Genomic DNA, 21,455 nt, shown 5'->3' with positions numbered 1-21,455 from the left:
AGAAGGATGTTACTAAGATTTTAGGTCTCTCTCTCCCTGAGTTCCTATTGCAACTGGACTCCCCTGTCTTCCTCCATCCACCTAGTCAGATCTCACCACTAAGTACAAAGCAGCTTCTTGAACAAGGTAATACAGGACAGCACATCGCAAACCCTTGTATTTGTCATCTTCTTAAGGGTGAGGCTGATAATGCCAAGAAAACTTTGCATGGAGCTAATGCTGTAGACACCCAGGGACTGCAAACTGGAGTTACTTCTCTAGAAGCTCGCATTGTAAAGTTAGACTGTTGATACTCAAGTCTGCAAACAGCTGTGTCTCTGAGCTCCGTTTTTTGTGCGCACCTAATTCACTTTGAGTTTTCGACTGTTTAGGCCCACCTACCATCAAGCCTGGAAACTGGAAGAATTAGCTTTGAAATTACTATCTCACTCTAGGAAGATCATCTTCCTTCATTAGAAGAAAGGAAGTATTTCTTTATCCTCTCTTCTTCCAGTTGTGACTTCATACCTTTCCATTTGTGCATCTTGATAACATCCTTGAGCGTAGAGATTTTTGGTTTGCAATACCTTAATTACAATAAGAATTCCACAAATTCTTAGTTTTTCAATATCATTTCTAGTAAGTGTTAGACATTTTAGCAAAGACAGTCTTAGGATTGCTATAGTACAATGTTCAAATTTTTAAGCCAATGCCAAGAAGTGAAAGCATGAACTGAAACAGTTCTGGGGTGCAGAAAATGCACACTCTAGCATTTATGTTTTATACTTTGCAATGCAGGCAGGAGTGAAAACATCTATGTATTAATTCGCAGTATTTTACAGTTATGCTTCAAGGCAGACACCAACATGTAACTCATCAGCTTCTCAGGAAAGAGCTTGCCTGGCTGAAGGAATCACTGCTACTGCTGCTGCATTGCCTCTGAAAGGGTGTAGTACTGTGCCTTCCAATTTTATCCAGTTGCAGAGCTTGCAGTTTAAGATGGTGGTTATAATTCTGATCTGTTTAGTCAAAGACAGGAAGTTTACCTGGAGATATACATCTTCAGAAACTCAGAGTGTTTTCACAGTTTGCTGTCCCTATTGCCTTTCCATTTTCTTTCAAGATTCTGGATGAAATCATTGTTGCCACCTGTCTCATTTAGGTCAGTGCCAGTAAGCAACAGAAAGGGTAAGTGTGGGCAGCATGTTGGACAGAATGTCAAATTCAACAAAAATTAGACATCTTTTTTTCTCTGCTTTTTTCCTGGACACTTCTTCACCCACAGTGGTAGGTGCAAATAGGTGACTACAACAGCAAACTAGGAAAACCTAGCACTGTGGGAAGGAAAATAAGTAAAAAAAAATTATATATATATATTTTTTTTTAAAAATCAGTTTACTCCAACCGATCCAAGATAAATAATTCTTCTGACCAAATAATTCCAAAAGTCTGCAGAAAATAGTACGAAAATCAAGAATAGCCAAAGGCTATCTGGATGCAAAACTAGACGGGGTAACATTCCTTAGGGAGGGGAAAAAAAACCAGTAGGCAGTCAAGCCTACTCCTGCTGCGAGACCTTCCCCTGCTTCCAAATGATACAGAAGGGAAAGCTGCATCAGAAACAAGGAATCCAGAAACTGAAGGACAAGAAGCAGATGGAAAACAGCACTCACCAACTACTTCAGTAATCACCTGGTGAGGACATGCTAAGCACCTGTCTCTAGATCAGAAAAAAAAAAAAAAACAACCAAAAACTTTCAGGCAATTAACAAGCTGGACAAGTCAGTTGAGAGAAGGAACTAAACCCACACTTTTTACAAGCTCCTTTTTTTCCTTTGGCCTTATCTATTCTACTAGCACAGCCCTGTGTAAGAAGTGTTTGATAAAAACAAAGCACCTGTGCAAAAGAGTTTCCCAAGAAATAATCCCAGCCATGATACCCATAACTGCAGGGTAACACTGCAGCTCTCAGCCTGGTTCTCCCTACCAGTTTCCCCGCTTCTCCACAGCATAGCAAGGTTTTATGCTGTGGTTCCATGAACACCCCATTCAGACTATCTGCAAAGGTCCCTAGAATTTTATCACCATACAAATAAAATCACTGCTCTTAAAGTAACCATGAGACTTGGCTCCCTACTGAACTGTGTTGGCAATGAAAAGATATATGGTGACACCATGAGATATATCTGTGACATCACATTCCAATACTATTGCATTACATCGTTTCTGCAGCTGGCATCATAACATTTCACAAATTTCATATTTGCCTGCTATTTTAGAAATTATTCTAAAAAATTCTCAAATTATCACAACACTTCTTCAAAGGTAGTTCAGAAAACTTTGCTCCTTGCAGTAATTTGGTACCTCACCATAAACACACTCACTGCTGAGCACCAAGCTGAACAATGTCCTAGAAATACCGGGCAGATTGCAACCAGTATGTGGATCCTTTCCAAAGAATTCTTTGTATTTGTCCCAAAGCTTTTTCACTCTCACACAGCGCTCTGTTTCTTAAGACTGCCTCCTGCTCCTACTCTTCATTCTTTAGCATAATGACTTCAGGTGTCTATGCTCACACCATCTTTGTGACACTGCAGCAACAGAGGCATGGCTAGGAGCAGACAGCTTTTTGAACAAAGAACATGGATTTTATGCTGAGTTTGGAAAAGGAAAAACATGGAAAGAAATAACCAGAAACCATTAAAAAAACCAAAGCTGATTTGCTTCCAAGGGTGTTTGTTGTTTGTTTTTTTTTTAAATAGGTTTACATGAATACTTAAGTGAGGTAGAAGACTTCATTTCAGAACATCACATTCAATTTTATTTAAAGAGCAACTTTATCTGAAGTATTAAACATGCAAGTGACAACAGACATACAGGATCACTTGCTTAGTCAGAATCATGATGCTTGAAAGAGACAAAATCACAAACGCTGTGCTTGAAAGACACAATTCATAAAATAGCATTTTGATAATGGGCTTTAAAAAGATACAATGTCAGAAAAAGTAGGGAAAAGGAAGACACTTTGGAAGATCTGAAGTTGTAAAAGAGGCTGTATTTAGGAAGCAGCTTGGAAATAATGAGAGAGGTGGCTAGGGCAGTAGGAAACGAAGAGCCACCAAATAAGCCATTAAATCTAAATTGGAAGAGAGAATTTTAACCAACTCCACAGATGAGACAACAATGAGAACAGAGGAGGAACAGTTTAATAATGAGGTAGAGCAAAAAAAGTAGACAAACTGTATAGTTCTTCAGTCAACAAACCTGGTTATGATTTTGGAAGAACAGGTCAGTGGCAATATAAAAAAATCAAGGCACAAACGCAAGTCTAAGCACCAGCATTTTTCATAAAATCTAAAAAAAGAAACTTGTAGATGTGAAGGAACAAACACCTGCAAGGTTTCAGAGAAAAACTTCTGATGAAAGAAAACACTGAGACTTCTAGCAGCAACTGAGAACTTGGTGAAGTGTCAACTGACAAACAAAGAGGGCAGTACAGCCACAAGAACATTCATGGTAGTTGTATCTTATTTAATGCACAAGGCAGTATAAACTAGGAAGACAAAGAGAATTAAGAATATGAGGTAAAGAAAAGCAAGAATCTAATTAGATGTCATAGTGCATAGGCCTGAGTGGAGATTTGACACCCTTTGTTCAAGTATGAAGGAAAGAGGAGAGGTGTCAAAACCAGTAGCCTTTGGCATGAATGGAAGAGGCAGAGATAGTCATCCCAAGCAACTGAAATAAAACCAAACCAGTCAGAAAGCAGAGGGGAAAACAACAACCCACAACCAAAACCGTAATGAAGCAAAATGCTCACTTGCATTAAAAGCTGCTGAGAAGTCAGGAGCAGAAATAAGCTCCTTGTTTCTAGCTTCACACGTTTCTAATAATTTGTGAGGGTTCCGGTCAGTTGGCAACCATATAGAAAGCCAACCAGGAAAGGTTCAGAAAGCCAGGACAACTAGGGATGGATACAAGAACAATCTTCCTAAATCAGAGTTTAGAATGTCCTGAGGAGACAAAGTACTGAAAAGAAGGGAAGAACTGCAAACCACATGAACACAAACAAGAACAGCACAAAAGGAGAGGAAACAAGAACCTCCAAGAGAATAATCTTTTCAGTGCCTATTCTCAGTTCATAGTAGGAAGGGATTACAGTAATAAAGCTACGTATAATAAGAAACTGTAGATATTCTTTCCTTTTTTTTTTCCCCACTCTGGATGAAACCGATTTGTGTCAACAGCACTTTTTACTCTGAGGCACTTCTGTCCCAGGCTGACCTTGGGTTTGCAGCTCTGGCTGGGCTGATCAGCCATCCAAGCCCCATGTTATCTGAAACGTTGACATAAAAGTTTCAGGCTCCCCCAGAGGCATACAGCTGCTTTGTGTGTCCAGGAACTCCTGCTAAATGATTTCTGTAATTCACCCAAGCACCAGATATACCCCTAACGACAAGCAAGCAATATGTTGCATTTGCAGCAACAGAAATATATGGCATTGAGAGTACAGTCACTCAGTTTGAGGACTTGGGACCTCTACATGCAATACAAGACCAGCTATAAAGCACCAAAAAGTTGTTCTACCCATTGTCAGATCTAACCATTATTCTGGCAATTTCCCAACTTCATCTTAAACACATGGAGCTGCTGCAAAGCATAAAGGCAGTTGAGATGAATACAGGAACAGCAGTGTGAAATCTAGTGTCCTTTGACAACTCTGGGAACAGACTAGATAATATAACAGCTTCATTTACCCTCAAAATTCTGCAGGTAGCTTTTGGGAAGCAGTTTATACCTGCAGAAGCCTGACCTGATCTACAGTAGCTTAAGAACCTTGCTAAACTAAAAACACTGATGAGCTGAGTTTGACTTTTATACTTCAAAACATTTTTAGGCACACCTCCAAAGCTCAGTTCAACTGGAATTAGATGATGCATCATTCATACGGATAGGAAAGACCCATGAAGATTTCTGCTCCATGAGAACTGCTGGAGACACAGCACCTCCAGTTTCAGCAGAGGGAACTTGAAAGGCGCTTAGATACAGTACAATTGTGCTCAGCACAAACACTTAAATCTGAGAAGAAAAAACTACATCTTTGCAAACTTTACTATTACACTAAGTAGCGAATGGGTGAAATATAAAAGTACAATTTTCCATTTGCATCCACAACACTCACAGATAAACTCCAAATATGGAGGTCCCTGGATCAGCTACATTAGCTGCTTGCTGGTGACACAGGGCTAAAGCACAGCATTACAAATAGAAGCCTAAGCTTTGATACTGAAAACAAATTAAAGTCCTGCCATCATTCACAGAAAGAGAGCAGTTTTCAATTAAGAGGTTTTCTATCACACAGGGCATTACAGAGCTAACTATGAAGAAGAAGCTAATAGCCGTCAGTAGTATGTCACTCCACCTTTTTAAAGACTATCTCAAAGTGACTGTCAGAATTATGTCTGGAAAGGAAGATATCCATGTAACAACAGCAGATAAACTGTTGGTTTCATTAGCAATCTTCACTTGAGATTACTCAGAACATGCAAAATAGCACTTATGATTCATTTCAGGTGGAGGTCTAATCTTAAGCTCCTTAAATGTGTGCCACAATTAGCTCCTATAACTGAGTACACCAAAATTCTCTTCCAACCCTCTCCATTTAGCTTCTTCTTAAGGACCAGTGGGATCTGTGCTTACCTCCCTCATCTCACAGAAACAACTGTGTTGCTGACCTTGTCCTGAGATCTAAGGAGGCTGCTTTGGCATCAAGTTCAGGATGCTCCAGTTAGAATTATTTCCCCTACCTTGTTATGGCAATGGGAAACCAGTCACAGTACCATCATACTTAATGAGAACACTAAATAGCAATGAGAGCTGCAGCCGCAATTCATGCTATCAAATAAATACACTGACGAAGGCTCAGCCAAGTCAATGTGCTAAATGGACAAGCAAGACATTCTCTCCTCGAATAAAAATCTGGTTTATGTGACGTGTGAACACCTGTTGATAATCCACTTTGGGCCGCCTTTTTCTCCGTGACTGGCTTCTTGCACGGGTACCACCAGCACTGGCACCCTCCATGTGGGCAGTCCCGCTACCCACATCAGCTTCACCTCTGGCAGCCAGATGCAAACTGTCACCTGGCATCTTCTTTTCTCCAGCTCTGCCCAAGCGTTTCTGTTTCTCACGCTCATCTTCTGCTCTCCCTCGTCCTGATCCAACTTTCCATCTGAGCGTCTGAGAGTCATTTGTCAGGGCTAGCTCCTCTGAGACAGTCTTTGAGTCAGCTCCCTTCTTTACTGAGGACTCCTGCAGTTTGAGTCTGTCAAACAGCTGTAAAAGAACATTTGTGTATATGACCACATTCATAAAACAAGAGAGACTGCATGTTTGGCATTTCTACGTGGTATTTGCATGTACGATCCCAAATCAGAGCTCACAATACACAATTAGTGAAGAATCTTTACCAGCAATAAATACTGTGTTTTCTTGCCAAAGTCAAACTGTGACATAAGGTGAATGCATCTCTTGCGTGCACTTAGAGTGTCTTTATGTGAGCATCGAGGAATTTAACCTGAGGAGCAACACAGATGTGCAGTAGCATTTAACTTTGGTCAGGAACAACAGAAAGCTACCAAGTTCCTCCACTAGCTCACTTGTCCCAACACTCTTGTAATGTTGTCAGATAGTGTGAGAGAGATTTCCATCCTTGTGTCCTCAGGCAGGACATGAATCCCTAAGATAAGGGGCCTCAGTCAGCAAACAGTGTATACTGAAAAAATGATGGACCTTTTGTGTTCCCCAAAACAAACTAAAAGAGGCCATGCGGGTATTCTGGGAGGTGAGCAGATCAAAAACAATAGAAAAATAATAAAAGCTAGAGCAGCAGATCCAAAGCACTGTATGAACTCATTAATCTAAGAATACACGGTGCTGAAACTGGAAAAGAAACTGCTTTTACTCTGGCAGCAGGCAAGCTTTTATGAAATACTGACAAATGAAAAGGATTCTCAGTTAGCCTCTCTCTTCCCAGCAACAGGATGGAAAGCCCATTCCTGTGAGAGTGGGCTAAAGGAACAATGACAACTTGATTATTTTTAACTAATCTTTAAAAAAGGAAGGGTGGGATCTATCAGAAAACAGATTTAAATGGCAGGAATTTGAAAGCAAATTCCTCACAATGAAACTGTTCAAAAGCTTTTGTGATGCATCTCTGATGTTCAAAAGGCCCAGAGCTATGCCATTCAACAGGCACAGCCCTGTCACATTTTCTTTCCTTCATTGTTCAGAAGTTCATCTATCATCCCTTCAGTCCTCAACTTTGTAAACATCTTTTTTTGCAGCTGGATCCTAGAGAGTGACTCGCTTTGGAGCCACATGCAGAATCTTGGGCTTCACGGTACCTAGAGTAGAAGTGACCAGACGTACTGTTTTGTTGGCTGGAGTCAAAAGACTGTTGCTCCATGGACATTAATATCAGAGTTATGCACTGCCAAATCATCTGGCAGGACAAATGTGGACAGGATCAGGCACGGGTGCAAAAAATACAGAGAAAAAATAAATCAAAAACCACAGAGTGAGCTTATAGAAAGTCAGCATATTGCACTAAGCAGTAGCAGCAACGGTGATCTGATATTAGGAACTCTAAAGTGGAACTTCTCTAACACTGAACTATGCCCAAAGCACTTTCAAAAAGGTCGGAAATTCCCCCCCCCCCCCCCCCCCCCGTTCAAGTCATTTTAGAGTTATCTGTAATAAAAGGAAGTAAAATACTCCAAATGTAAATCTAGTTTTCCAATCAATGCTCCCCTTTTACTACTTTGAAAAAGGAGATACTAAAAAAAAAAGAAAACTGGAGATGGTTACCTACCCGGGTTAGTGTGAGCTGAGGTTCTGCGTAGAAAGCTTTGCCCATTACTGGTTTCCTGTATGTCTCATCCACATCTGTCAGGGCCTAGAAGAAGATAAAAGAAATGGAAAGGTCAAAATTAAAAGAAAACATGAAGAAGCTTTGGACCAGCTTTGTATCATAGCATTATGAAATTACGCTCTGTCTGAGAGACAATCCATCCCAGGAACAAGCTGTGCTTTGGAGCTGACTTCTTAATCATCTAAGTTGTACTGAGGTCTAAAAGCAACAGCAAAGCCTAACATCCATTCTGCAAAATCTTTCTGAGCCTTGCCTGCAATATCCTTTCCCCCACGCCACCTATTTCCAAACTTTTCATAGCCCCAGGCTCACAAATATTTAATAGCTGCTTTTCCATATACTGTCTTTAAGATCTGCATGAGATGGAACACAGGGAAAAGCTTTTGTCAGTAACATCCCAGTGACGTGTTAGGGAAAGAAAACAGAGAAGTGGCTACCACTATAAGAAGATTGGGTTTTGCAGAGAAAGCTTCGGAAGCTCCTGACATTCCTCATATTCCACCTTCTTGGGTTCTTATACAAAACCTTTGAAGCTGTTGGGAACGCTTCAAAGCTGCTCTCTCACCTAAAACCTCTCTAAGATGGCTAGGCACCTCTCAGATGTACCAATCCAACACCAAGCATCACTTAAGCCTGAAACCCAGCACTCAGTGCCAGAGCAAATTAGCTTTATGAATCACAGTACCACATTAATCTTCTCAAAACGCAGTTTGCTTAAACCTGTTGCAAATTTCAAGTTTTCAATATAGCAGTTATAAATCAAGGGCTGGAACAACAATTACCATATTCCAAAACTTGTCAAATGCAACCAAAAACCCTGTGCAGACTCCACGAAGCCCTTTGAAAGTGCGGATATGGACATTGATTTTTACACCATCTCGGACGCAGCGATGAAGTTCCCCCAGTGGGCTGCCTTCATGGACTGAAACAGAAAGAGAACATCACCGGTCTTCAACAAAATACAGGTATAAATATAATATGTAGAAATCTACTCTGTGTAGAAGTATGGCAGATCTTGGTACACTTGTCTTCACAGCAAAAGAAATGAGAAGGCCCAGAGCACTGTAATGCACTGCGATTGTAATTACTAGACCACCAAAACTCTCCTTACAACGGGAACAGCAAAAACTTTAGAAAATATGAAGGTTTTGCTTGACATAACCCATAGCCAAATCAGCCTTAGCTGAAAATCTTTTTGCTACATTTCAAAAGCATACTAAGTAATGCTAATCTTAAATAAAAGTGGCTCAGAGGGAACAGAAAGCTCACACAAGCAGAGGGAGTTTCACAGAAAGGACAAATGCCTAGTTAAGGCTACCTCAGATTAGTTACGATCTGTTAATAAAGTATTGTATCAGACGTGTTCCTTTTCTTTACAAGATTTCTGAAGCAACAGATGACTCAAAGTCCTTCAACTAACTAAACTGGATCAGTTTAAGTTGATGAAAATGTATTGTTTCAGTTAAAACTTTCAGCAGCCAGCTGAACATCCTTCAGAGATGTACAAGTCTTCATCCTTCAACAATGTACGAGTCTTTGGCAAAGAAATAAAATTACTATAAGCAGCAGCCACCAATGAAACGATGCTAAACTGCAGAACAATAATGCTTTTAGTCAAGCAAAATCAAAGGAATTCAATAAAACATACAACTTCCCTGGCACACACAAGCCTTACCTGCACACTAGAAATCTTTGCAAGTGTAAATTATCTGGAGGGATAGGTATTATTTGCTTTACAACTTCCACCCACACGACAGTGAAGCCATTCCAGTGATAAATTACAGCTACCTGTTTGCTTGTGCAAACGTAGCCACAGGATTGCTGTGCAATTCCTACTGAGAGTCAGGGAAAAGTACAGTCTAAAATCTCACACAGTTTTCATATTAATAAAAATACCTGAGTCAGAGATGACCTCTCGCCTTGTGCTTTAGGGACTATGTATTCAAGGTTTGATTTACACACTAGAAAATGCATCCTGTGAGTGTAAAATGTTACCGTATGACAGGTGACCTGCAGTATTTGGCTGCATGGTAATTCTTAGGCACAGCAGGGAAATCTAAAGCAGTTTCCTCTGAATTAACCTAATCACATTTATTTTTTGAGATCCATTGTCTTCTTGCCAGCCCCCTCCAGCTGGATAGCTGGAGAAAATTGCTTTCACACAGAGCATAAGCTGTCTCAGTACCTCCCAGCTTTGCTTATGGGGGTCTTTTCATGAGTCTCCGTGCTTCCTTCAGCCTAACTGATGGCGAACTTATGTTCTGAATTCACAGGTCCATCACGGGAACCACAGATGACACCATCACTACATCAGATTGATGCTTTTAATCAGATAATAGTATTTTTTCTAACCAACCCTGAGAATTTACAGAATCATTTGAGATTTAATTTTTTAGATTTTAGATTCCTATGTTCCTAAGAAACTTTAGGAAGTTCCTTAGGAACTTTATCTACAACTTCTTATAAAAATCCAAGTACAATCTTTATTTCCAGCTATGCCTTTGCTTGTCAGCACCCCATTAGGCCTGGTGGAAAACACTACTTTACAGCTCTACCAAACCCAGACAACACATGCTCTTCACACTTTTCCTTGCTGCGTAAGGTTACAGCTTCACCAGGGCAAACCTCCAACTTCACCTGATCAGAAGGGCAGAACACATCATCCAAAAACCTTTCAACAATGATACCCACTTCTTGGAAAAAATAAAACCAGCAACGCAAGAAATTTATTTTTACAACATACCTCTTCCGCAAGCATCAAAGCCTGTAATGACCAGGCTCTGCATGCAGCTAGATTTGCCTGTGGCTTTGGATGCTATTAAGTACCAGTATTAATAATTTTTCAATCCATAGGGAAAAAGAGTTACCTAGTTGGTTTTGTACTCAAAATCCAATCCCTATTTGTATAAAATAAACACATGCTTAATACCAGGATTCTGAAGATGACTAGAAAACTACTGTAAGCCAGAGGGCAAGTACCCCAGGAAGGAGAAAATAAAGATCCAAACTCTGGTTAAGTTCAAGTCCCTGTCCTCAGGGTAGACTTTATTAAGAGGCAAGATTAAAAAAGAGCAAAGCAAGTCAGAACAGTTGAAATAACTCAGAAAACTATCAAATGCCTTTTTAACCTCTCTGTGGTAACTGCCTGCGCATGAGTTCTCTGCCCCCTGGTAAATGCAAAGTAATTAGAAATAGCTTCTCCTGAACAGATCCAAAACAGGTACTGCTGAAGTAGCTTCCTTTATACTTTTACGGCTACTGAAATCCCCTCATGACAAGCAAAATTTTGGCTTCACTTTACATTTCTGACACACTGAATTTAAGGAACACATCATACTTTATCACAGCTACCTGGGAGCATAGCATCTCGACTGTGGGATGCAGTAAACCACGTATCACAGTTACTTTCAGAGGCAGCTACTGCCATAGAATCCGAGCTTCAAACACTGGCCCACCTACTGTGCAGACAGGCCCCCTACTTACAGGGAAAGCACACAATTTTGGCTATAAAACTCTCCAGACTGCTGAATAGCACTTTGTATGTCAGTTGTGCCAGTCTTCTTCAAAGTCCACACTGCCCAGCCTTAGATGTGTGGATATTAAATACGTGCTCTTAATGGAAGCATGTAATTTATTTGCTAGACCACCAGTAAAGTTAATTTTTACAGATTTTTTTTTTTCAATTTCCATCATAGTGATCCAAATACAGATTCTTTGTATTAAGATCCTAAATAAATATTCCATGTTAATTCTTTTGGAAATGCTACACCAACAGAACCTCTGCATTTGTACAGAACGCTAAGTTGACATGATACTTAGGATCATGCAGCACCTACGGCAATGAATATACTATGTTTTGGTGTCTCAGCAAGAAAAAAGTTCTGCTTTGTGCATTTAGAATCAAACATTTTGGGCTTTGCCTTTTTATAAAAAAGAACAGTAAGGTGATGCTGGTGATTAGAAGAGATACTCTTGAGTCCAATAAACACCCAATATTTTTAACCAAGTGCACTAAAGTTACATCTCATTTGATAGCCATGCCATTTGGTTCTTGGTGTAGGTGCACAAGTTGCACCCTTTAATGTTTAGGGGCTATTACCCTGACTGCACACACAAGTTTAGACAAGAAACTTGTATCTTCATCACAGATGATGAATTTAGCAACATCACAGCTGCCTCCCACCTCAATCCACTGTTCTGTCATCACATTACTAGAATTGCCAGTGCTGTATTTATGCCCTCAGGACATACAGTCAGTAACCAAGACACAGCAGTGCGTTACAGACTCATGCTGTGGTTATGATTTAACTACGGAGCTGCACAGACTCAAATCTGATTACTGGTTTAAAAAGAGTACTTTTGAAAGCACAGCAGTTTCTCATCCTTTTTTCCTTAAAATCAAGAGGATGAACACAATTAACCAAATAACAGAGAAGGACATCACCATAACAACATCAGTGTCATCTCCGAGTAGGCAGTTCTGTGAAATGCCCCGTTCCTCATTTCTGCACGCAATTTTCCCAGCCTTTCACCTAGCACGCAAGTATCATTTTCCACCCAAACCCCATCATTTCCCCCTCCCGATCCACCCACACCCCGCTGTCACCCAACCGCTTCCTTCAGCGGCCTCTCTGGTCAAACCTCCACAGTCCCCACACTCCACACCTTCGGCCACATCCGAGCCCAGCCCCTCGCATCCCTCGACCCCATCTCAGCCCCCACGGCCTTCTGCTCCATCGCCCCGCACCCCGCCGCAGGCCCAGGCCAAGCCCTCACACCCACCGCCATCCCTCCGCCCCAGGCTGAGTCCTCAGCCCTCACTCCAGCCCCACACCTCGCTCCCCTTGCCCACCCCAGCACCCCTCAACCTGCCGCCTCCCCCTCGGCCTCCGCAGGGCCGCGCTCCCTCAGGCCGCCCGCCCGCCCGCCCGCGCCCTTACGGGGCATCCTGGTGAGGACGTTGCGCGGCGCCCGCCGGCGCCGGGCCGCCGCGCCGCCCTCGGCCGCCTCCTGCTCGGGGCCCGCGTTGACCATGAGGCTGCGGAGGCGCTGGATGCGCTCGGGGTCGGCGGCGGGCGGGCCGCGGCGGGCGGCGGACGGGCCGCGGCGGGCGGGAGCGGAGCGGCGGCCGCGCGGGCGGAGCAGGCCGCGCTGGAAGCTCTCGTACTCGGCGAGGTTGTTGAAGCAGGGCGCGGCGGGGAAGGGCAGCGGCGTGCTGGCGGAGTACAGCGCCAGCAGCGGGTCGAAGCGGCTGGAGCTCACGTCCAGGCGGCTGGGGCTGGGGGAGCGCTCGGCCCCGGGCCGGCGGCGGGGGCGCCGCTGCTCCGCGCCTCCCGCAGCCCCCTCGTCCTCCTCCATGCCGGGCTGCGGGCAGCGGCCCGGGCCGCCGCCGCTAGGGGCCGCCGCCGCCGCGCCGCCCGGCGAACCCCCGCGGGCGCACAAGCTAAGCAGGTTCCGGGCGGCACGGCGCGGGGAGGGGAGACCGCGGAGCACCGCCCGCGCCCGGGACGGGCCCCGGAGGGGCGGAGCTGCCTCCGCCCGGGGCGTGGGAGAGGCGGCAGGCCGGGAAGTTACAGATAGTGCGGTGTTGCTGCCGTTGCCCTCGTCGCCGCGTCTTCGGTTAACTCCCTGGTGGAACTCCACCGCTGGTCTCTGTACTGGGGCCTCCCTCTGCGGCCCACCCCGGAGCCCCCCCGGCTGTTCTGGGGGTGCTCCCCCGAGCAGGGACCTCGCTCCGCCTGCCCCGGGCCCCAGGCAATGAAATGGCACCTGGGCAAACAGTGGTTGCAATATAATTTGCACTTTAATCCGTAAAGGGGTATACAGTGCAGAAACATTTCTCTGAAGAAAAGCAAGGCAACGCGTGTTAGTGCTGCAGAGTGGTTTTACTGTAACAGATTCCACCACCTACCATTAATCTTTCATAACGGGTTCCTGTACATTTAATGCTTCCTATTACGGTAATACAACATCAGCCAGAGGTTGTGGACCAGCTTCAGAGGCAACACCTGCTTCTTCACCGGGTCACAGCGGGACCTCTGCAGCTATAGAAATATCTATAAGCACAGGCATAGGATGCAGGCCGAGCTGTGTGTGTCACTAACACCAGTCTACTTCTCGAACCTTAGGAAGATTTATTTTCCCCTACAGCTACAAAGTCATATATATGACTTTATTCATGAGGATACCACAGGGAGTTTTTTCCTCTAGCATTTATATGAATACAAATTAAAGGCCATGGCTGTACAGACAATCCATATCTTGGTTCCAAAGTCTGCATCCATATGTAAACAGGTAAGTTTACTTATTACATATTATTGTAAGGATGAGTTAATTACAAAATGCTCTGAGGATAAGCCCTAATACAGACCCATTTTTTATACACACATACAATGTACATACATTCTACATTATGTCTATTTGTGTATCAGGTAGTCATAATACATATGACAAAAAACCTACATAATACTTTCCAGGCATCAATCATGGTTGCCAAAATTTTTTTCATCTTTACTCAGACTGCAAAATCCAAATGTTACCACCTGTGGAACAGTTGCTTTATACATAATGTCTGAAGTCAGGCATCAGATAGTAACATATGGCGTATCAAAGTCAAGTAAATTACATTTGTGTTACAAGACAAAAAACCACAGACAGACAGATAGGAAGTTCTTACCAGTAAATGACTGGTGCAATGATTCATTCAGAGTCATCACCTCACAATACCTCTTATCCTCTTCCTGGGAATTATACAGCCCATTCTACGAAGTAAAAATGATACGCATTCTCTCATTGCACGTACTTAACCGCTCAGTATTAGCACACAGCAGTAGAGGGGAAGCCCTGTGCTACTATAACGCATAGACTCATTGTTTAATCTCAGGAAGAAACTGCAAAGTAGTAGTTTACATCAGTACCTGTTTAGTGTTTAACAAAAACAAAATGCACATTGCCTAAATGTGCAAGTTCTTCCTGCGGGAAGAAAAGGGGAAACAGAGAGTAGGCTGCTATGCGAATTCATGGGGACCTAACTCAATACTGATCATCTTCAGTCACATTTGATCCTTTCTTCTCATTTTTATGGCCAGTCCCAACTGCTGACTATCTCTCCCTTAGCAAGAGCTTGCCAGATTACTGTTCTAGCACCATGGTTTTAAAACCAGTATGGTTAAAAGCAGTAATAATATTCTTATAAACACCTATTATATCATTGTAGTTGTATTTCTATATAGAAATAGGTTATTCCCCTCAAATTCCAGTTACACTAGGACAAGCCCCTTTACATTAGCAGAAATATTTCTGCTCTGAGAGGTTGTATGATTTAACTGTTTTGACAAAAGGTCTTAACTAATAGTTAAACCAGAACAAAACTGTGCATAGACCAGGCAACACACACTCCCCCCTTCCCTCTAACTAACATGTATTGCCAGAACTGCTACGTCTGTGCCATCCCCAGGAAAATCAGAGACCAGCAATACAAGTTCTTGTTAGCACCCTCTTTGCAGGTACCAGGAACATTCCCCTGTGTTGCTACCTTTCACTCTACTGCACAGTAGGAGATAGATGACTTCGCTGGCCACGGAAGATGAGAGCACAATGTCTACCCATGTCCTAACAGAATTCAAGTCTGTACAGTATCTTTATTACTAACTTCACTTTTTGGAACTTTCACCAATTACTAGTAAAAGTCCCAGGAATGAGAGAGGACAAGTAATAAACACAGCAGGGGAAAATTTTTTTATTTTTTTATTTAAAAAGTATAAAAATCCTGTACATTTGACCAAAGCTTTTAAAATCAGTCATAGGAAACTGCTGGGCTACTCCATTTCCTTTCTGTAAGAATCAGAGACATGAGGCAGTTGAACAGTTTGTCACCAATCTGACTAAGCACACTGGCCGTGAAATTTAATACTAAGTGCCAATTGAGTATTTCTGGTCCATCTCAGTTGAAACAAAAATCAAAAGAATTATTTTCTCCTCTGCTTTTAACTGTTCAAATACGCAAGCTTTTTTTATAGTTCGGCAGTTCAGTAAAATACCTCATGGTTTAAATGCTACAGAAATGCCTGAAATTTCTATACACTTTTTCTACAAATACGCATGTACAAGGAGCAGTCTTAATTTATGATGAGTTCTTATCATTCAAAATATAATGATTTTATGTTTTCCATATGCGCATATCCTTGTATGTCAGACAACATACCAGTGTCTCTTTTTCAGGCAACAACAGTGCTAAAACCAATGTAGTTGTTGAAGAGGGTTACAGGTTAAACTCTGCCAGCCACCATTCATACTCCTCACTCGCCAACAACCCAAGCAGAGCAGAATGTAAACTACCAGTGATACTCATCAGAGATATCAACTATCCTCAGCCAGAATCTCAGGATATTCCTCCCAGAACTGGTCCCCAATAATGTCACAGTGCAGGGGAACAACTTTAGTCCTAGTCCGAGTCACTTCGACTTCCTTTTCTTCTGTTTCCTTTGGCAGTTTTATTTTCTTAGTCATGACTTCATTAATCTGAAAATACAGTTGACACATTAGCAGACATATAAGACTCTAGAGGGGATTCACAAATGGACAAGAAACAAAGCTACAACAAAAGCAACTATCAACCCTACAGCATACTACAGAATTGGAACACACAATCTTTTGAAAGAAAGTCTATTCTCAATTCAAAGACTAACACACGCGCAGTTGAAACTGCATGCCATCATCACATGGCTTGAAGAAATTACCCGCAAATTCACATAACCGATTGCAAGTATTCTTGAATAAAGTACAATATTTAATTCGGAGCTATATAAAACAAATGGGAAACTTTGCAAATGTCTACAATTACCAAGAGAAAAAGTGTGTATAAGGAACAAGTGGAATATATTTCCAGGTGGGAGCCTTCATCTGTTTTAAGTAGTTCAAATGAAATAATAGAAGTCACTGGCCAAAATTAAATAAAAATAATAATAATAAAAAATAATTATCCATTTTTTACACATAGAAGTTGAAAGGCTGAACAAATTATGGAGAACTCTCAGCATAGACTGATCAGGTCCTGATCACATGACACATACATATTTCTAATTAAGATCTCCTACTACAGAAGGACATTAAGGCCATAAACATCTATGATTTTCTGTATGATTCTCATACAAAACACAAGATAGAATTTCTTAAACTAATTCTGCATCAATGATGTAATCCGAGAATGATGAAAATTTCCAAATTATCATTAAAAGGAAGTCCCCATTAACAACTGCACTCCTTACTATGCTCCTTTACAGAAGTAGAAAAGGATTAAGCATACTATGAGCTGAGCTACCTTACTGAACAAAAGTTCGTAATTCCTTTGCAGTGGAAATATTTGGGATCTAATCCTGTGAAGGGCCTGGCACAGGCCCCAGTGATTACCAAATCAAACTGACAACAGTCATTAAAATGTAATTTTTCAGGAAGCAGAATACTTCCTCAATTTTCAAAGCTGGTAACGCTAAGAAACCAACTGTATGATTCATTAAACAAGGGAGATTTATCTAGCAAATACATCAGTCTTGTGAAATTCTACATATACATTGTCATCTGTTGATACACATTTTATCTCAACAGTCATAATTTGTATCTAAGCCAGACTTCAGAGACTAGTTTTTATACTATGCTCATAGATAAAGATATTTCAAAAACACCTCCAGAACAATTAGTCATCTTACACATCATTATATGGCAAATATGGTTTGTTTTAAAATATATTTATACTTAGACATACATCTGGTTATCTTACAGTGTAGCTTGTCTGCCATAGTGTAGCTATTTAAAACGTGAGCATGAAGCAAGTGGTAATATAGTTTTTTACCTTCTGCCATATTAAGACAGTTCCTTTTCTATACATCAAAGGTTCATTGTTGTAGTTGATGTTGAATTCGGAAAATAAGATTTCATTCTTATCTCCAGCCAGAGTTCCCTGAGAGGAAATGAAAAGAAAAAGTACTCTTATAGAAAACAAACAAACAAACAAACTGAATCTCTAGGGTAGAAGATAGGTGAATATTGGAAGTAAGATTGAGATTTATACAGGTTTTTCACCTTTAAATTACAAGGTCTAATTACCTCTCCCAACAGAGGAATTATTTCCAACTGCCAAATGAGGATATTAAAACAGAAAGGTTTTTCATTACATTTTCAAGACAAATAGAAGAAAGTCAACAGACTCCAGGAGAAAACAGAAATAATCTGCTGAAGTCTGCACAATGGGACAAAATACTACAGAAGGGACTAGGAATCAATAGTAGCTGAATCCTGCCATTGTACTTCGTGCTTATGGATACTGGATGTTTATATGACATTTTAAAGATTTCTAAACTTGCTAATCAAGAAACCAAAAACTTGCTAATATTTGAGCAAAAATACATTATTTGCTAATCATATTAACATCTGTACAATTCAAGAAGTTGTTGAATCTACACCCACAAAATTATTACAGTAAGAACAGACAAGCCAGCCAGGGCTGCTGGGTAGGCAAGACACAGCTTAGCAAATCTGATGATTTTCTTTGTAGCTTGAGGGGGTGGGGTGGGTGGGGGTGGGGGGAAAGACCTCAAGAGAATCTTACCTGGAGTCTATCCTGTGCTTGCACTGGTGTCAAACCACTTCGCTGTACAAGCATCCAAAACACTGTATTATAAAGATTATTAATATGGCCTACAGAAAAGAGTAAGAGAAAGAGTATTTACCAAATCTGAGTGACTACTCAGAAAAAGCAACTTTATTTCCAGAGTAATATCCAAGAAACAGCCAAGAATAAAGGGGAATTAATAATACCAGTTGCTATAGAAGATACAATCTTTCTGATTCATTTTTAAGGTACTGCATATCATAAGAATGACAAGAAGATAGATTTCATTATAAAATTCTGAAAAGGGAGAGCAGAGGGTGAAGGGTGTTTATGTGTAACGTAAATTATCTTCACTTGAGCAACAGGGACTAGGTACTAGTGAAAGCCTAGAGATTAAATCCAATGGTCTGTTCTAGCATGGAATAAACAGCACTTTTGATTGCTACAATTTTGCTACATGGTATGAATTTGAACATTTGCATCTCTTCATTAAAGAGGATTACCTTGGCTAAACAAGCGCGGAACACAAAAACTAATAAATGAATTCTATTAATAATTCTAATATTTCCTGAGCTGAACTCACTCCCAGCATGCAACAAATATAGTTGTAGCCTGACAACTCAGAATTTCAGCCAGTATTTCTACATCCATACAAAGCCCAAAACAATTCTAATATTGTTTATTTAAAACTACCACCCTACCTGCTGTTCTTTCCCCGACACCTATATGTACAAATACACTGGCAATAAAGGCATTTCTATTCAGAGGAAGAGAACTCAACTGCACAAATCTCCGTTTTCTAGAAATGCTTACAATCTGCTTGTCTCCAGCTGAGGTAGTCCTTTAAATTTTGGTTGCTGGGATACAACACAATTCGTCCATCAAATCCTGGTGGGTACAGAAGTTGCTGGTCCTTAAAGTAATCCTTCCAATAGAAAACGTAACTTGAGGCAAACTGGGAGACCACATGAGTCATGAACTTACTTGCAAACATAAAGCAAAAGGAAAAAAAGAAAGAAATACGTCAGTATGGTTATATACCTGTGATTATCTGAGGTATCAGTAGCAATAATTCTGGTGGATAGCAGCATTTCTTAAATAATGGCCCGACATATCAGCTATGGCATAGATTCTTCTGAAGAACAGGAAGTACTGAGAATCAAGTAAAAAGAGTTCACAGAATCACAGAATCGTATAGGTTGGAAAGGACCTTTAAGATCATCAAGTCCAACCATAAACCTAACACTACCAAGTCCACCACTACACCACGTCCCTAAGCACCTCATTTTGTTAAAAGAATGTTTGTTCTAACAATGTTTGCTTCTAATGTTTGTTTTATCTAATGTTTGTTTGTTTAAAAAAACCCTTTTTTTAAAACTCGGTATCACTGAACATATTTTCCTGAAAGATCACATGCAAAAAGTTCACCTGAAGAACCTGAACTAACTGTAGCGTATACACCCAAGCACAGCCCTACTCCTAACCTCTGCGTGTAGATAAAGGCAAATCTAAAGAAGAATTACAGGTTTAGAGAGAAGTGTCAAAACCAAGTTCACTTCAGTATCAAAGCAGCTGTTACCTTGCTCTTCTTTTAAACCATCTACTCTTCTTTTTGAAAACAAAACTATATTCATCACTCTGTCCATAAGCAATAGCAATATCCTCCAATTCTTGCATCACTGTCTGGGCACACTTGGTCATCAGATGAAGAGCGCGGTCATCATTTGGCTTTTTGAACTCATGCTGCTCAGAAAACCTTCAAAGCAAAAATGGTTGAATAAGAATCCCTTAAAAAGCTACTAAAAAAAATACTAAAACCCCCATTCATTTTCGTCATATATGCTTTCTATGAAGATTGATTTACAGTATCCTATCAATACTGACACAGAATTCCCTCCAGGTATGAAAAACAATAACAAAACCCCTCTTTTTATACATTCTGGATAACTCATTCTCCTTCCCCTCAGCGTCTCACCCTAAGCAGTCCTTCAAAATACTTGGAAAAGGACGACAAATACTACTTTCTGTAAACTCACTTTCTCCTAGGGTACCTTTTATACTCAGTCCCACAAGGGCAACATTCTCAATGAACTTGCCAAGGCTTGAGAGCTTTTGCAGAACCTCACGTGACCAAACCAGAGGTCACATCCCCAGCAAGAACATGTCATCTACCACTCAAGAGAACCGTGCTCTATTTATCCTGAAGAAAGGCGAATGCCACACAGACACTGACTCCAAACACAAATAAATATCCCAGTATACCAGTTGCTGTCCCCCCTCCAGCACACCCAAGGCGCTGATATACCATTTCCCTACCACCCCGCCGAAGGCACAGTTCTGAAGCTGCCCATGGCCCTTGAAAACAAACACCCGTAGTAACTCCGTGCCCCGAGAGGCCGAGTGAAGGGTTCATGGGCATTAGGGGGGAAAGGATTGGTAACCCCTGCACCTGCAGAATTCACACAGGTCGGGCAGGGAACAGCCAAGGCCAACTGCACGGCACCAGTCAGGATCCCTCTTCCCGGCACAGCACTCACAGCCCGCACCCCCAGCACCTTTAGGCCGAGGAAACTCCCCCCCGCGCCCCGCCGTCCCCCAGTCCCCATCCTCCCGCCCGTTGAGGCGTCGCCATAGCGACCGCACCGCTATAAGCGCCCCGGCCATCGGCTGCCCGCCCGGCCTTCACCTGTGGAAGTTGCGGCCGTCCAGCCGGACCACTATCCAGCAGTTGGGCAGACAGGTGTCGTCCGCCTCAAAGTCCCGCACGTACTCGAACTTGCTTTTCGCCATGGAGAGGCGGCGGCGGCCGCGCACACAGCCCGGCAACCGCCCGCTCCCCGCGGAAATGGCTGATGCGGCCCGCCAGCACCCCAGCATGGCCAGGGCGGAAGCGGAAACGCCGGGCACCCTCCGAGAGTACGGCGGCGAGCCCTTCTG

At 42.0% G+C, this 21,455-nt stretch overlaps 2 protein-coding genes across 3 annotated transcripts; both read right to left on the bottom strand.

Annotated features, from left to right (window-relative positions):
- Positions 1 to 1,355: 1,355 nt before the first annotated feature.
- Positions 1,356 to 13,396, bottom strand: LSM11 (LSM11, U7 small nuclear RNA associated). The gene is made up of 4 exons (XM_075509566.1): positions 12,853 to 13,396; positions 8,695 to 8,834; positions 7,853 to 7,936; positions 1,356 to 6,315 (listed from the first exon to the last, which is right to left on the bottom strand). Exons 1-4 carry the CDS (start codon positions 13,268 to 13,270, stop codon positions 5,911 to 5,913), a joined length of 1,047 nt encoding a protein of 348 aa, XP_075365681.1. The 5' UTR covers positions 13,271 to 13,396; the 3' UTR covers positions 1,356 to 5,910.
- A 2,246-nt stretch (positions 13,397 to 15,642) lies between these two features.
- On the bottom strand, positions 15,643 to 21,423 carry THG1L (tRNA-histidine guanylyltransferase 1 like). 2 transcript variants are annotated; one of them, XM_075509715.1, is made up of 6 exons: positions 21,205 to 21,423; positions 20,098 to 20,274; positions 19,332 to 19,501; positions 18,516 to 18,604; positions 17,760 to 17,867; positions 15,645 to 16,432 (listed from the first exon to the last, which is right to left on the bottom strand). In XM_075509715.1, exons 1-6 carry the CDS (start codon positions 21,393 to 21,395, stop codon positions 16,271 to 16,273), a joined length of 897 nt encoding a protein of 298 aa, XP_075365830.1. In that variant the 5' UTR covers positions 21,396 to 21,423; the 3' UTR covers positions 15,645 to 16,270. The 2 variants fall into 2 exon arrangements, with proteins under 2 accessions (XP_075365831.1, XP_075365830.1); XM_075509716.1 differs by lacking the exon at positions 21,205 to 21,423 and having other exon boundaries at positions 15,643 to 16,432; positions 19,332 to 19,497; positions 20,098 to 20,238.
- Positions 21,424 to 21,455: the final 32 nt, after the last annotated feature.

Source organism: Mycteria americana, chromosome 8 (genome assembly GCF_035582795.1).
Source record: "Mycteria americana isolate JAX WOST 10 ecotype Jacksonville Zoo and Gardens chromosome 8, USCA_MyAme_1.0, whole genome shotgun sequence".
Classification (NCBI taxonomy): Eukaryota; Metazoa; Chordata; class Aves; order Ciconiiformes; family Ciconiidae; genus Mycteria; species Mycteria americana.
This window is presented reverse-complemented; position numbering and strand designations above follow the sequence as displayed.